This window comes from Erythrolamprus reginae, chromosome 7 (assembly GCF_031021105.1).
Source record: "Erythrolamprus reginae isolate rEryReg1 chromosome 7, rEryReg1.hap1, whole genome shotgun sequence".
In the NCBI taxonomy this organism is placed as follows: domain Eukaryota; kingdom Metazoa; phylum Chordata; class Lepidosauria; order Squamata; family Dipsadidae; genus Erythrolamprus; species Erythrolamprus reginae.
This window is the reverse complement of record NC_091956.1, coordinates 8,882,462-8,897,428: the sequence shown is the minus strand read 5'-3', so window position 1 is coordinate 8,897,428 and position 14,967 is coordinate 8,882,462. Positions and strand designations below refer to the sequence as shown.

Below are 14,967 nucleotides of genomic sequence, written 5' to 3'. Positions count from 1 at the left end.
CTAACGCCCTGGACTTCAAGTCCCAGGAGTTTGAAGTCCATAAGTCTTAAAAGTTGCCAAAGTTGGAGATTTACACCACACATGTCCAAAAAAAAGCTGTGATCTTCTCCTCCCTGGATATCCCAGGGATCTACAGTCCTCTGGTCCACGCCTTGTCCCAAAGCACCACTCCAGCCTCACTCAAACCCACGCCCCGCAATCCTTTACAAAAAAGAAAAGAGCAAAGGAGTCCAGCTGAGGGAGCGAAGGGCCGGCGGCTACGCGGGATGGTGGAGTGCCAAAGCACAGCGGCGCCGGGCGGGCACGCGCGCGGGGTGTGTGTTTGGGCGCTCGCGGCTTCAGTTGTGCGACGTCATATGCCGGGAGAGGTGGTGGCGCTCGCGGAAGGACTCGTTGCAGATGGGACACTTGAGCTTCTCCTCGCGCCGCCGCTTGACCAACGGCTCCAGCGCGTACTCCTTCTTGTGGTGGGAGCGCATGTGGTACACCAGGTCGGAGGTCATGCGGAACGAGGCGTTGCACTTGGCGCACCAGTTCTGAGCCGGCAGACAGAGCGAGGTGAAGGAAGGAGGCAGCAGCGTCAGGGCCGAAGGCAGTTGCAGTTGGAGAGGGCCCGCGGCGGCGGCGGCCGCTGCAGCCACGGCCGCCGCCGAGCTCTTGGGCCAGAAGGTGGTGGCGTAGAGGAAGGGGCTCTGCTTGGGTAGACCACCGCCACCTCCTCCTCCTGACCCTCCGCCAGCTCCTTCGCCTCCTCCTCCCCCTGCTGCTGTTCCGCCCGGCGCGCCCGCCCCGTTGCCAAGCTCTCTAGGCGCGCCGGCTAGCTTGAGAGGCTCCGTTGACGCGTAAAGGCGCGCGGCTCCTTCTGCGCCCGGGTGACAACCGCCTCCTCCTCCGCCGCCTCCTCCACCACCTCCCCCTCCTTCCACCAGAGCGCCCAGCTTCGGTCCCAGCACCAGCTGCGCCGAGAAAGTGGAGCGCGCCGGCTGCGTAAAAGCGCTTTTGCGTTCTTCCGGGATGGCCGCGCCGGAGGGCTGCGAGGACGGGACGGTGGAAAAGGCGCTTCCTCCGGAGCGGCCGCCTAGCAGCGAGGGCAGAGGGGGTTTTTCCGCGGAGGAGGAGGAAGAAGAGGCGCCCGCAGGGGAACCCCGCTCTTTCTCCTCGTCCCCGCCGGCTGCGTTTTTCTCCCCGCCGCCGCGCGAGGCTTTCTTCACCTCCACGAAGGCGCTTCTCTTGGCGTCGCCGGTATCCGGGCTGGGCGGCCGGTAAAGGCGGCTGGCGTCGTCCAAACCGTAGTAACTCCCCGCCGGACGGTACTGCTGCTGCGGGGTGCAGACCAGTTCCTCCTTGGGCGACGAAGGGATGGGCCTCTCCACGCGGATTCTGCCCGCCGGCGGGCCGCGCTCTTCGGCCGGGGCGTCTCCGGGATATTTCCGCTTAGCTTTGCCTCCGGGGCTGCTGGCGTGGCTGTCGACGCCGCTGGACGCCGGCTGTTCCCGGCTCCCGGGTGAGGTGCTGCCGTTCGTCGGCCGCGAGTTCTCCAGCTCTCGGGCCAAATTGTGGAAGTCCGTGGACGGTTTGGTGACGCCGCCGTTGCTCTCCGGGCCGCAGTGGTAGCGGTGGGTTGGGGGCTGGATCACGGGCTGGGGACCGACCTGTTTGCCGTGGAACTGTTTGCTGACGCCTTCGGGCTCCTTGGGGCTGGGGTGTTTGGGGCTGGGGTGCTCCTCCGTTGGGCTGCTGTCCGCCCCGGGTAACCTCTTGGGGCAGCGGAACCGCAGGTGCGCCACGTAAGGGAACTCGAATTGGAAGCGCTGTCCGCAGTCCAGACAGGTGTGCGGGGAGGAAGCTGGGGGGAGAGACAAAAAGGAGAAAGGAGAGAGCCTGTTTATTTATTTAATTCTTCATCTTCATCTTTATTTATTATATTTGTATGCCGCCCCTCTCCGAAGACTCTGAAGACGTAGAATTCTATTTCTATGCCGCTCAAAAATAAACATGGATCAATATAAAAGTATTTCAATTTAAAATAAACATTATTTTTAAATAATTGTTTAAAATTACAATGATTTTATATGAAATATAAAATTATTTAAAATACGACTGTAACTTGTTGTTTGTATCCTAAGATTTTTATTAATATTTTATTTATTTATTTATTAATTATTTAGATTTGTATGCCGCCCCTCTCCGCAGACTCGGGGCGGCTCACAACAAAATAAAACAATTCATGACAAATCTAAATTATAATTTAAAATATTTAAAAAACCCCATTTACTAAACAAACATACATACAAACATACCATGCATAAATTGTATATGCCCGGGGGAGATGTCTCAGTTCCCCCATGCCTGACGACAAAGGTGGGTTTTAAGGAGCTTATGAAAGGCAAGGAGAGTAGGGGCAGTTCTAATCTCTGGGGGGAGTTGGTTCCAGAGAGTCGGGGCCGCCACAGAGAAGGCTCTTCCCCTGGGGCCCGCCAACCGACATTGTTTAGTTGTTTTCTTCATTGCTTATTTGACCCCTATGACAATCCTTAAGTGTTGTAATGTATCTTTTTCTTTTATGCCTACGCACCAAGACAAATTCCTTGTGTGTCCAATCACACTTGGCCAATAAAATTCTATTTTATTCTGTAACAATGATTTTATACATAAAATTATTTAAAAATAACAATGATTTTATATATAAAATTATTTAACATAATGATTAGATATAAAATTATTTAACATAATAATTATTGTATATATAAATAAATAAATATTTTAGTTTTTATTTTTAAAAATATTTCAATTTAAAATAATTGCAGCCAGCCATACAGTCATCCATCCCGTTGGTCAACCTGTTGAGCCAGACCAACTGACACTGACCAAGTTGTGTGATGCAGAAGAAAAAAAAACCCTGGAGAAGGGACATTGAAACCCCACCACCACTGATGGTTCACCCATGGGAATTGAGGTGTCTGGCTTTTACAATCCATAAACTACCTGAGAATAGACACCTTTAGAATTGTGTTCATCCCTTCCGACCTAGGTCTTCAAACTTGGCAACTTTAAGACTTGTGAACTTCAACTCCCAGAATTCTCCGGCCAGCTATGCTGGGCGTGGCTTGGGCGTGGCAGGGGAAGGATACAGTGATACCTCTACTTACGAACTTAATTCATTCCGTGACCAGCGTTCTTAAGTAGAAGCAATTTTTCCCATAGGAATCAATGTAAAAGCAAATAATGTGTGCAAACCCATTAGGAAAGAAATAAAAGCTCGGAATTTGGGTGGAGGATTCTCGATCGAAGGGCCTACAGGAGAGACCACCGACCCCTTCACCCCTCCCTCTTACAAATTGTCACGTACCCTTCATTTTGCTCTGAGACCTGGCCGGGCTCAGCAACAGCAGCAGCTCTGTTAGGTCCTTTCCGTACCACACCAACAACTCCTCGTCTTTGGCAATTCTCCGCAGGGAGCGGTAAAACAACTGTCCGTTCTTGATGTAAGCTTCCAAGTTCTGCTCCTCTTTGTCCCGAGCAGACTGGACCAAGCGAAGCCACATCAGGCCTTCGGAGGAGCCGTTGGCCGCCGAGGTATCCACCTAAAAGGGCAGGGGGTGTGGGGAGAGAAAGAAGGGAGAGGTGGCAGAGCTTGAGTAGAAGAACCAAGTGTCCAGTCCTAACCTGGAACTACACCATCTAAAGTCCGGCCCGGTCCACAAAATTGTCTGCTACAACCAGTGTTCCCTCTAATTTTTTGGGGGGGTGGGCGGAAAAGTATAGTGTCTGAGCGGCAGTCCCTTCGGGACTGGGAGGCACAGAAATAATGAATGAATGTATGAATGAATGAATGAATGAATGAATGAATGAATGAACGAACGAACGAACGAACGAACGAACGAACGAACGAACGAACGAACAAACAAACAAACAAATAAATAAATAAATAAAAAACCCACCCTGTTTTGCCTCAGAGAATTTCAAAATAAAATACTGTACTGTGTGTCTATAACAGTGAGCTCATAATAGGGCAACTCTATCAATATCAAAATGCCACTTAAATAGTTGAGCTAGTTTCAAACTAGATTTTGATTTTCTTTCTCTCTTCCTTACTCCCATTCTTTTTCTTTCTCTTTTCCTTCCTCTCTTTTTTCTATCTGTTTCTCTCTCTTCCTCTCTTCCTCTCTCTCTCTCCTTCCCTCTCACTCTTTCCCTCTCGGCTTCTGGGCCGGTTTGGAAAACTCTGAGTTGATGATGATTTTTAAGTGAGTGATTGCTCACTGCTCAGCTTAGAGGGAACTATGGCTACAACGTTCTACCCGTTAATGCAGGGGTCCCCAAACTTGGCAACTTTAAGACTTGTGAACTCCAACTCCCAGAATTCTCCAGCAGACTTGAAGGTCACAAGTCTTAAAGTTGCCAAGTTTGAGGACCCTTGCGTCAACCGCAACAATACACGAGCAAATAATAGATACAAACTCAAGGCAAACCGTTCCAAACTCAATTGCAGAAAATATGACTTCAGCAACAGAGTGGTCAACACCTGGAACACCCTACCTGACTCCATTGTTACATCCTCAAACTCCCAAAACTTTAACCTAGAACTACTGTGGACCTCACTCCATTACTAAGAGATCTACAAGAGGGCGTGGATAAGCACACCAGCCTTGCTTACTGTCCTATTGTTCCCACTTATTCGTACCTCTTTCTAATGCATATACTTTACCTGTTTATACACTGCTCAAAAAAGCGGGGGGGGGGCACTTAAACAACACAATATAACTCCAAGTCAATCAAACTTCTGTGGAAATCAAACTGTCCACTTAGGAAGCCACACTGATGGACAATCAATTTCACCTGCTGTTGTGCACATTCAACTTTGTACAAAACAAAGTATTCAGTGAGAATATTTCATTCATTCTGATGTAGGATGTGTTAGTTGAGTGTTCCCTTTATTTTTTTGAGCAGTATAGTTATTTGTTTATAAGTTTATCTTTAGGATAGATAGATAGTAGATAGATAGATAGATAGATAGGTAGATAGGTAGATAGGTAGATAGGTAGATAGGTAGATAGATAGGTAGATAGGTAGAAAGCTAGATAGATAGTAGATAGATAGATAGATAGATAGATAGATAGATAGATAGATAGATAGTAGATAGATGAATAGATGGATAGTTGGGTAGATGGATAGATGCATAGATAGATAGATAGATAGATAGATAGATAGACAGACAGACAGACAGACAGACAGACAGACAGACAGATTATAGATGGATAGATAGATAGATAGATAGTAGATAGATGAATAGATGGATAGTTGGATAGATGGATAGATGCATAGATGCATAGATAGACAGAAAGACAGATAGACAGATAATAGATGGATAGATAGATAGATAGATAGATAGATAGATAGATAGATAGATGAAATGGATACTTATTTGTTTATAAGTTTATCTTTAGAATAGATAGATAGATAGATAGATAGATAGATAGATAGATAGATAGATAGATAGATGGATGGATGGATGGATGGATGGATAGATGGATGGATAGATAATAGATGGATAGATAGATAGATAGATGGATGGATGGATAGATAGATAGGAAAGAAAGAAGGAAGGAAAGAAAGAAAGAAAAATAAAGAAATAAAGAAATAAAGAAATAAACCTACTTTTTATTCAGTTCAGTTAACTGGGCCTCGTCTCCGCCTCCCACCCCACCCCCAACCCCCAACCTTAAACCCGAGCTGCCAGATCGATTCTCCGGAGCTAAGAAGAGGGGAAGGAAGCCCAGCGGAGAAACCTTGAAAGGCAGAGCGAGAAGCTGCGGGACGCGAGTTCATTCGGGCCGCCCAGAAAAACCCAGTTTGAGGGCGACTTAAGAATCCCCGCAACCCACCCACCCCGCGGGCTTCACACTTCCTCCTTTTTTATGTACCCGGCTGGAGAGCAGTAGCAGCTGCGACAGAGCTCCCCAGCCGCCGGCTTTCCAAAAGCCTCCGAACGCCACGCTTTGAAACTCTCCGACGGCGACGTGGCATCTGGAGGCGAAGGCAGCGAGACCCGAACCTGTTTTCTCTCCCTCCCTCCATCACCCCCAGCTTCTAAAGGCCGCAGAGGGACGAGGGCTGTCTTTGTGCGTGAGTGTGTGCCTGTGTAGGGTTATTATCTCGATTCGGCCAAGAATGATTGAGAGATAAAGAGGGTTTTTATTAAGGGTGATTAATGTACTTTTAGATTGTTTTTTCATTGTCGTGGGGGGTTTGTTGTAAGCCGCCCTGAGTCCAAATGGAGTTGGGCGGCCTTTCGATTTTAGAAAGAAAGAAAGAAAGAAAGAAGGAAGGAAAGAAAGAAGGAAAGAAAGAAAGAAAGAAAGAAGGGAGGGAGGGAGGCAGGGAGCGAGGAAATAAGAAAAAAGAAGAAAAATAAGAAAGGAAGGAAGGAGGAGGAGGAAGGAAGGAAGGAAAGGAAGGAAGAAGAAAGAAAAAGGAAGGAAGAAAGAAAAAAGAAATAAAGAAGGAGGGAAAAAGGAAAGAAGAAAGAAAGAAAGAAAGGAGGGAGGGAGGAAGAGGAGGGAGGAAAGAAAGAAGAAAGAAAAAAGGAAGGAAATAAGAAGGAAATAAGAAAAAAGAAGGAAGGAAGAAGGAAAGAAAGAAAGGAAATAAGAAAGAAAGAAGGAAGGAAAGAAGAAGAAAGAAAGAAAGAAAGAAAGGAGGGAAAGAAAGGAAGAAGAAAAATAAGAAAGGAAGGAAGGAGGAGGAGGAGAAGGAACGAAAGAAAGAAAGGAAGGAAGAAGAAAGAAAAAGGAAGGAAGAAAGAAAAAAGGAAGAAGGAAGGAGGGGAAAAAGGAAAGAAAGAAGAAAGAAAGAAGGAAAGAAAGAAAGAAGGGAGGGAGGGAGGAAGAGGAAGGAAGGAAAGAAAGAAGGAAGGAAAGAAAGAAAGAAGGAAGGAAATAAGAAAGAAAGAAAAGTAGAAAGAAAGAAGGAATAAGAAGGAAGGAAAGAAAGAAATAAAAAGAAAGAAAGAGAGTAAGAAAGAAGGAACGAAAGAAGGAACGAAAGAAAGAAAGAAGAAAGAAAGAAAGAAAGAAAGAAAGAAAGAAAGAAAGAAAGAAAGCTGGCACAGCCACCAAAGCGTTTTTTTGTTCTTTGGGCACTTCTGCGCTTTACGCGCGCGGGAAGAAACTTTTTAAAAAAACCCTTCCCTTCCCTTTCTCTGGCCACTTTCTCTGATTTTTTGGGGGTGAGGAGGGCCATTCCGACGGGGCGTCCGCTTTGCAAGCCAGCAGGGTATCCAACGAACCCCGTTTTCCACGTTCTCACCGCGCCTGGAACCAAGCAAAACGGGCCGGGCTTCTCCAAAGCAGCCGATGACGCGCGAAAACGCGCTGCGTCGGTCGTCCGAATTGGCCTTTCTGTCTCTTCTTTTTCCCTGACCGGCTCCTTTGCCTCTGCCTCGCCCGGCTCGCTGAACCGATTCGGCGGAGGAAAAGCAGGCCGGCCTAGCAGGCCAGAATCCGGGCAGCCTCGGTGGTGCAGTGGTTAAAGCTATTTCTGGTCACCGGCTGCCAGCAGTTTGGCAGATCGAATCTCAGTAGACTCAAGGTTGACTCAGCCTTCCATCTTCCCAAGGTTGCTAAAATGGGGACCTAAATTGTTGGGGGCAATAGGCTTACTCCACGTAAACCGCTTAGAGAGGGCTGTAAAGCACTGTGAAGCGGTATATAAGTCTAAAATGCTAAATGCTACAGAGCACTGAGCACCAGAACAACTTAGACACAAGAACAATTTTGTCCCCGAATATCATCCCTTTGCTAAACAAATCGTTCCCTCAACGCTGCCAAACTATTTACTAAGTCTGCACTTCTATTACTACTAGTTCCCCCCCCCCCATCATTCCTATCACCCATTTCCTCCCATTTATGACTGTAGGACTGTAATTTGTTGCTTGTATCCTTAAGATGTTTATTAATATTGTTTCCTGATTGCTTTTTGACCCCTATGACAATCATTAAGCGTTGTACCACATGATTCTTGACAAATCTATATTTTCTTTTGTGTACACTGAGAGCATCTGCACCAAAGACAAATTCCTTGTGTGTCCAATCACACTTGGCCAATAAAGAATTCTATTCTATTCTATTCTAATGTTCCCCACCCACCCACAAGGCGGCCAGGCTGCGTTCTTGGCCAAGGGCCGTTTTCTGGCCAGGGAAAGGAACAATTTGGGAGGGGGTCGCCTGGCCTCGATTTCAGCCCTGAGTAACTCAAACTTTCCGGGCGATGATTTGCCCCCCCCCGGCTTTTTTCTTTCTTTTCCTCTCTCTCCCTCTCACTGTCTCTTCCTTTCTCTCTCTTGATCTCTCTCTTTCTCTGTTTCATTTTCTCTCTCTTTCTCTCTCTCACACACTCTTTTCTTCTCTATGTGTGTCTTTTTCTTCTCTTTCAATCTCTTTCTCTTTCTCGCACTCTCTCCCTTTCTTTCTCTGTCTCTGTCTCTTTCTCTCTCCTTCTTCTCTGTCTCTCTTGTTTTCTCGCTTTCCTTCTCTCTCTATGTCTCTTTCTGTTGCTCTCTCTCTCACACTCACTCTTTCCTTCTCTCTCTTTCTATCCTCCCTCTTTTTCTCTCGCTCTTTCTTTCAAAATCATTCACTCTTTCCTTCGCTCTCTCTTTCTTCTCTACTCCTCCCTCTATCTCTGTCTCCCTCTCTCTGTCTTTCTTTCTGTGTGTCTTTTTCTCTCTTTCTTTTCATCTCTCTCTCTGTCTCTTTCTCTAGCTTTCTCTCTCTGTCTGTCTTTAGGTGTCTTTCTTTTTTTCTCTCCCTCACTCACTCTTTCCTTCCCTCTCCTTCCCTCTCTCTTTCTCTCTTCCCTCTCTTCCCTCTCCTCTCTCTCACTCACTCTTTCCTTCCCTCTCTCTTTCTTCTCTCCATCTCCTCTCTGTATCTTCCTCTCTTCTTTCTCTGTGTCTTTTCTCTCTTTTTTTCTTTTCATCTCACTCACTCTTTCTCTCTCTTTCTCTTTCTCTCTCTCACACAGGCTCTTTCCTTCTCTCTGTTCCTCTCTCCTTCTCCCTCTTTCTCTCTGTCTCGCTCTGTGTGTCTCTTCCTTCCTCCCTTCCTTTCCTTCCTTCCTCTTTTCTCTCTCTCTCTCTCTCTCTCTCTCTCTCTCTCACACACACACATTACCCGGAAGATGTAAGGGACGGTCCTCTTGTCGGTGGACTTGAGGGCCACGAAAGCGATGCTGTCATAAAGCGAGGTGTGGCTGAGGACGCAGGGGCCGAAGATGGCGTTCTCCGGGATGTCACAAGTGGTGTAGACGCTGGTGAAAATGTCCGTCAGGCACTGCTGGACGGCTTTGGCCTCTCCATCCCAGATGGTCCGCGCCACCCCGCTTTCCTCCATGGCTGGAAAAAACGGAGGGGGGGGGGACGATTGTTACACGGAACCCGCTCTGAAAAACGACCCCTGCCCCGTGGTCCCGTGGACACCCCTCCCTCCTTTTGACTCCATTTACTGAACTTTCCCCAAAAGGGAACCTGCGCATCATTTGAATTCAGAGACCTGGATTCAAGAGCAGCCAAAAAACACCCTATCCTGTATTCTTTCCTTCTTTCTTTCTTTTTTATTCATTCATTTATTTTGTTTATTATTTGGTCTTATGTGCCATCCAACTCCCATGCCCAGAATTCAAGAGCAGCAAAAAAACCCTATTATTTGTTTATTTATTTATGTATTCATCTATCTATCTATCTATCTATCTATCTATCTATCTATCTATCTATCTCTCTCTCTCTCTCTCTCTCAATCTATCTATTATTCTGTCTATCTATCTATCTTTATCTATCTATCTCCCTCTATCTATCTATCTATCTATCTATCTATCTATCTATCTACCTACCTACCTACCTACCTACCTACCTACCTAATAACCTATGTATCTCTCTCTCTCTCTCTCTCTCTCTCTCTCTCTCTATCTATCTCTCTATCTCTCTATCTATTATTGTCTATCTATCTATCTTTATCTATCTATCTATCTATCTCCATCTATCTATCTATCTATCTATCTATCTATCTATCTATCTATCTATCTTTCTATCTATCTTTCTATCTACCTACCTACCTACCTAATTACCTATGTATCTCTCTCTCTCTCTCTCTCTCTCTCTCTCTATCTATCTATCTATCTATCTATCTATCTATCTATCTATTATTCTGTCTATCTATCTGTCTTCATCTATCTATCTCCCTCTATATCTATCTATCTATCTATCTATCTATCTATCTATCTATCTATCTATCTATCTATCTTTCTTTCTTTCTACCTACCTACCTACCTAACTACCTATGTATCTCTCTCTCTTTCTCTCTCTATCTATTATTCTGTCTGTCTATCTATCTATCTATCTATCTATCTACCTACCTACCTACCTACCTACCTACCTAATTACCTATGTATCTCTCTCTCTCTCTCTCTATCTATTATTCTGTCTATCTATCTATCTTTCTATCTATCTATCTATCTATCTATCTATCATCTATCTATCTATCTATCTATCTATCTATCTATCTATCTATCTATCTATCTATCTATCTATTATTTGGACTTATATGCCGCCCAACTCCCATGCCCCGAAATTCCAGAGCAGCAATAAAACAAAAACAAAACACCACTCTATCGTTTTTTATTTATTATTTATTCATTCAGAGCAGTTAGAGATGTAAGTGGTCTGCAAAGCCAGGGCTGCAAATCCAAACGCTGCGACAGTGGTGCCCACACATCTGCCCGACATGTGGCAGAACATTTCGTGCCCGTGTAGGCCTTCTCGGCCTCCTGGTACAGCCCACAACCCGTTAGATGTGTCAAGGTCCTGGACGAACATCATTATTTGGACTTATACGCCGCCCAACTCTCCTGCCCTGGATTCAACAGCAGCAAAAGAAAACTATCGTTTTTTAAAAAAATATTTATTATTCATTATTTGGATTTATTATGACGCCCAACTCCCCTGCCCTGAATTCAGGAGCAGCAAAAAACGCATCGTTTTTTTAAAAAAGTATTTATTATTTAGATATACAGTATATGCCGCCCAACTGCCATGCCCTAAATTCAAGAACAGCCAAAAAAAAAACACCCCAAAGCCCTATCATTTTTTAAATTCATTATTTATTATTTGGATTTATATGCCGCCTAACTCCCCGAAGTCAAAGCTCAACTTTCACTTTTAAAGTTAAAACCCTCTTTAAAGGAGACTCTTTAGCTCGGTGGAGATGAGCAACGTGGAAGAAGCCCGCGCCCTACTTTTTCTAACTTCCTGACGCCCCTTTAAAAAAGGGTCGGACGCGAAGGAGGACCTGTTTTCCTCTCTCTTCCCAAAACACGCGCGGGGCCTTCTCCGAGGAGCGTTTCTCTCCCTTCAAACCGCGCAGGGGGTGGGGGGAGAAAACTTTTAGCGTTTGGCATTTGGGGCTCAGGGCGCACGGCAGCGCAGTCCACAAGGCCGAACCGTCGGCTCTCAAACCTCCGGTGGAACGAAAAGCGAGACTTTGGGAATCGACGTCGCGATTTGGAGGGAAGAAAAAGGCGTTTGGGGGGGTGGGGGAGCAAGGAAAAGCTCTCCCTCGATTTCCCCTTTGCTCTGTCCCGTCCTTGAGAGGGTGGTGGCGGCGGGGAGTTTAGAGCGACGGAGCAGAAGGAGGGCTACCTTCATTCCTACCTAACCTATTGCTAATTCGGAACTTCTGGGGAAAATCTCCTTCCTCCCTCCAGCTCCAGCGCTTAGTTCCGGGCTTTGCACTTGGCGAAGTCTCCAGGGTATCCTTCTTCTCTTGGCCCGTCCTTCCTTCCTTCCTTCCTCCCTTCCCTCCCTCCCTTTATTTTCCTTCCTTCCTTTTTTCTTCCGTTCTGTTCTTCTGTTCTTTTTTCTTTCTTTCTTTCTTTCCTTCTCCTCCTTTCCTCCTTTCCCTTTCCTTCCTTCTTCCTTTCCTTTCCCTCCTTTCCTTCCTTTCCTTTCTTTCTTTCCTTCCTTTCCTTTCTTCCTCCCTCCCTCCCTCCCTCCCTCCCTCCCTTTCTTCCTCCTTCCCTCCCTTCCCTTCCTTCCTTTCTTTCCTTCCCTTCCCCTTCCTTCCCTTCCTTCCCTCCTCCCTCCCCTCCCTCCCTTCCCCTCCTTCCTTCCCCTCCTTCCTTCCCTTCCTTCCTCCCCCTCCTTCCTTCCTTCCTCTCTTCCCCTCCCTAAGCGGGACTGCTGGGGGACGGGTGGGGCGCCCAAATGGCTTCCTTGCGCCTTGTCAACATCGCTGATTTGGTGTCAGCTAACCTTTTCACGGGAGCCCGACAAGAGGGAACGTATGTCGGCTCATTACCATAATCCAGCAGTTTCCCTGGGAGACTTTTAATTAAAAGCAGCCAGCAGAGGTAATTATTTCTCACCGCCACACGCTTATTTATGGGAGGCGGGCGCATCCCCCGCTTCCGCCTTTTACGCAGGGTGGCAGGCAGGAGAAAACGCGCCGACGACTAGAACCGGAGTCACTTGGACATTCAGCTCGGCGCCTTGAATCGGGCGCAGAGAAGCCGAATCGCGCGAAGAACTTGGTTTCAAGCCCGTCTTTTGAAGCCACCAACTTAGTAATAATAATAGTGGCGTCAATGTTGATGGTGGTGGTAATACGAATGATAATAATGATAATAATGATAATGACCGGCTACAAAAACGGTAGAAGGTCTTAAGCATCAAACTGATCAGGAAAGACTTCATGAACTCCATCTGTATGGAGGACGGAAGGGAAAGGGGGGACATGATGGAAACATTTAAATATGTGTTTAATCAATCTGAGGGTAGTTGGGGGAAAGATCAGAAGCAACGTGAGAAAATATTATTTTACCGAAAGATTAGTAGATGCTGGGAACAAACTTCTAGCAGACGTGGTTGGTAAATCCACAGTCACTGAATTTAAACATGTCTGGGATAAACATATATCCATCCTAAGATAAAATACAGGAAATAGTATAAGGGCAGACTAGATGGACCATGAGGTCTTTTTCTACCGTCAATTTTTTATGTTTCTATAATGATGGTGATGATGATGATGATGATAACAAGAACAACAAGAACAACAAGAACAACAAGAACAACAAGAACAACAAGAACAATAATAATAACAACAACAATAATAATAACCGTCACATCATATTAATACATCACACAGTCCTAGATGCTCGGAAAGTGTTCCACTTGTGATTTTATGATACAAAATCCAGCATATCAATCTTGTATGCTGGGTATCACTGTTTTTGTGTGTGAATAATAATAATAATAATAATAATAATAATAACCGTCAAACAGCCACATCTACCTATCCCAGGTCCTTAGTAAGGACTCGGTAGGGTAGATAAAAATGCCAAACCCGGCCTGAACATCTGGCTGACTGTGCGATGATCAACAACAACGACATCTGGCCACAACAATCTTGCCATCACTATTGTGGAAAAGGAAAACAGTCGGTGCGTTGGTGTTGCAACACCGGGCGGTGCACGGACTGAAGAGAAAACCCCAGAAAGCCAATAATAATAATAATAATAATAATAATAATAATAATAATAATAATAATAATAATAACAATAATAATAATAATAATGACGACAACGACAACAAAACAACAACAATAACGACTATCATCATCATCATCATTCGCCATTTGTAAATGGGAGTTGAGCTACAACGGAGGGAGAAATCAACGGGTTGTATCAATAGTAATACCCAAAGGGCTGCCTAGATGTGTTGAAAATTTGAACTTTTCAGATCTGAATACTTTGCAAAAATAAAAAAAGAAAAGAAAGGAAGAAGTAAGGAAGGGAGGGAGGGAGGGAGGAGGAAGGGGAAAAGGAAGGAAGGAAGAGAAAGAAAGAAGGAAGGAAGAGAAAGAAAGAAAGATGAAAGATGAAAGGAAGGAAGGAAGGAAGGAAGAGAAAGAAAGAAGGAAGGAAGGAAGAGAAAGAAAGAAAGAAAGATGAAAGATGGAAGGAAGGAAGGAAGGAAGGAAGGAAGAGAGAAGAGAGAGAGAGAAAGAAGGAAGAGAAAGAAAGAAGGAAAGACGGAAGGAATGAAGGAAGGCATGAAGGTAGAGAAAGAGAAAGAAAGAAGGAAAGAAAAAAAGAAAATAAAAGAAAATAAAGAACCACTTTACTCGGAACTACCTATGTACTCAGACGTTACTTTAGGTGCTCGGTGAGGATTTGAACTGCTACTCTTTTACTAGTCAACTGAATCGACCGCGAATCGAGTGGAGGATTAACCCTAATGATGGAGCAGCAGCCAAACGGAGCGGCCCAGGAGCGCTTCTCGCTTCTCTCCGACTCATCCTTTGAGTCATTTCCCTCCCCATCTCTTGCATTCATTTCAACCCCCCCTTTTTTTCTGCCCTCCCTCCTTGACGATCTCTTGGCAGAGGGAAATTTAATTAGCCATTGCAAGAGGCCTTTTTTTTTTCTCCAGGACCTCAGCTGGTAAATGTCGCCCACCCAAGTGGGAAGAGCCGGGGGTCCTCCGGAGGGGCGGCTTTCCCCCGGCATTGTGATCCCGGGCAACCTGGGGTGGGGGGTGAACCGGCTCCGCTCCCCCCTTTCCCCTTTCCCAGCCCAGCGTTCGCTTCTGGCGGGGAGGCAAGCGGCGCAAAAGCGCAACTTTTCCCTAAAAACTCTCGTATTAAGCCGTCGACGTGTCCAACCTTCCGCCTTTTCTCTCCCCGGCTGGGTAAATCGGGCCAGCGGAAGCCTTTTAGGATACTTGAGTTGGAAAGGACAAACGGGCCCCCTCAATAATTGAAAGAAAAGATAAGAGAGGGAAAGGGAAGGAGAAGGGAAAAGGGAAAGAAGGGGAAAAGAAAGGAAGGGAAAGGAAAGAAACGAAATGGGAAGAGAAAGGAAGGAAAAGGAAAGGAAAGGAGGAGGGAAGGGGAAAGAAAAGAAAAAGAAAGGAAA

The 14,967-nt window shown here is 45.8% G+C and overlaps 1 protein-coding gene across 1 annotated transcript in view; it reads right to left on the bottom strand.

Moving 5' to 3' along the window:
• Window positions 1-321: 321 nt before the first annotated feature.
• PRDM8 (PR/SET domain 8) overlaps window positions 322-14,967 on the bottom strand; it is a 17,298-nt gene continuing 2,652 nt past the window's right edge. Inside the window, exons 2-4 of the mRNA XM_070756542.1 lie at window positions 9,174-9,394; window positions 3,350-3,584; window positions 322-1,846 (exon numbers count right to left, since the gene is read on the bottom strand). Of these exons, the coding sequence (XP_070612643.1) occupies window positions 339-1,846; window positions 3,350-3,584; window positions 9,174-9,392 (1,962 nt within the window). The 5' untranslated portion in view covers window positions 9,393-9,394 and the 3' untranslated portion in view covers window positions 322-338. The remainder of the gene's footprint in view (window positions 1,847-3,349; window positions 3,585-9,173; window positions 9,395-14,967) is intronic.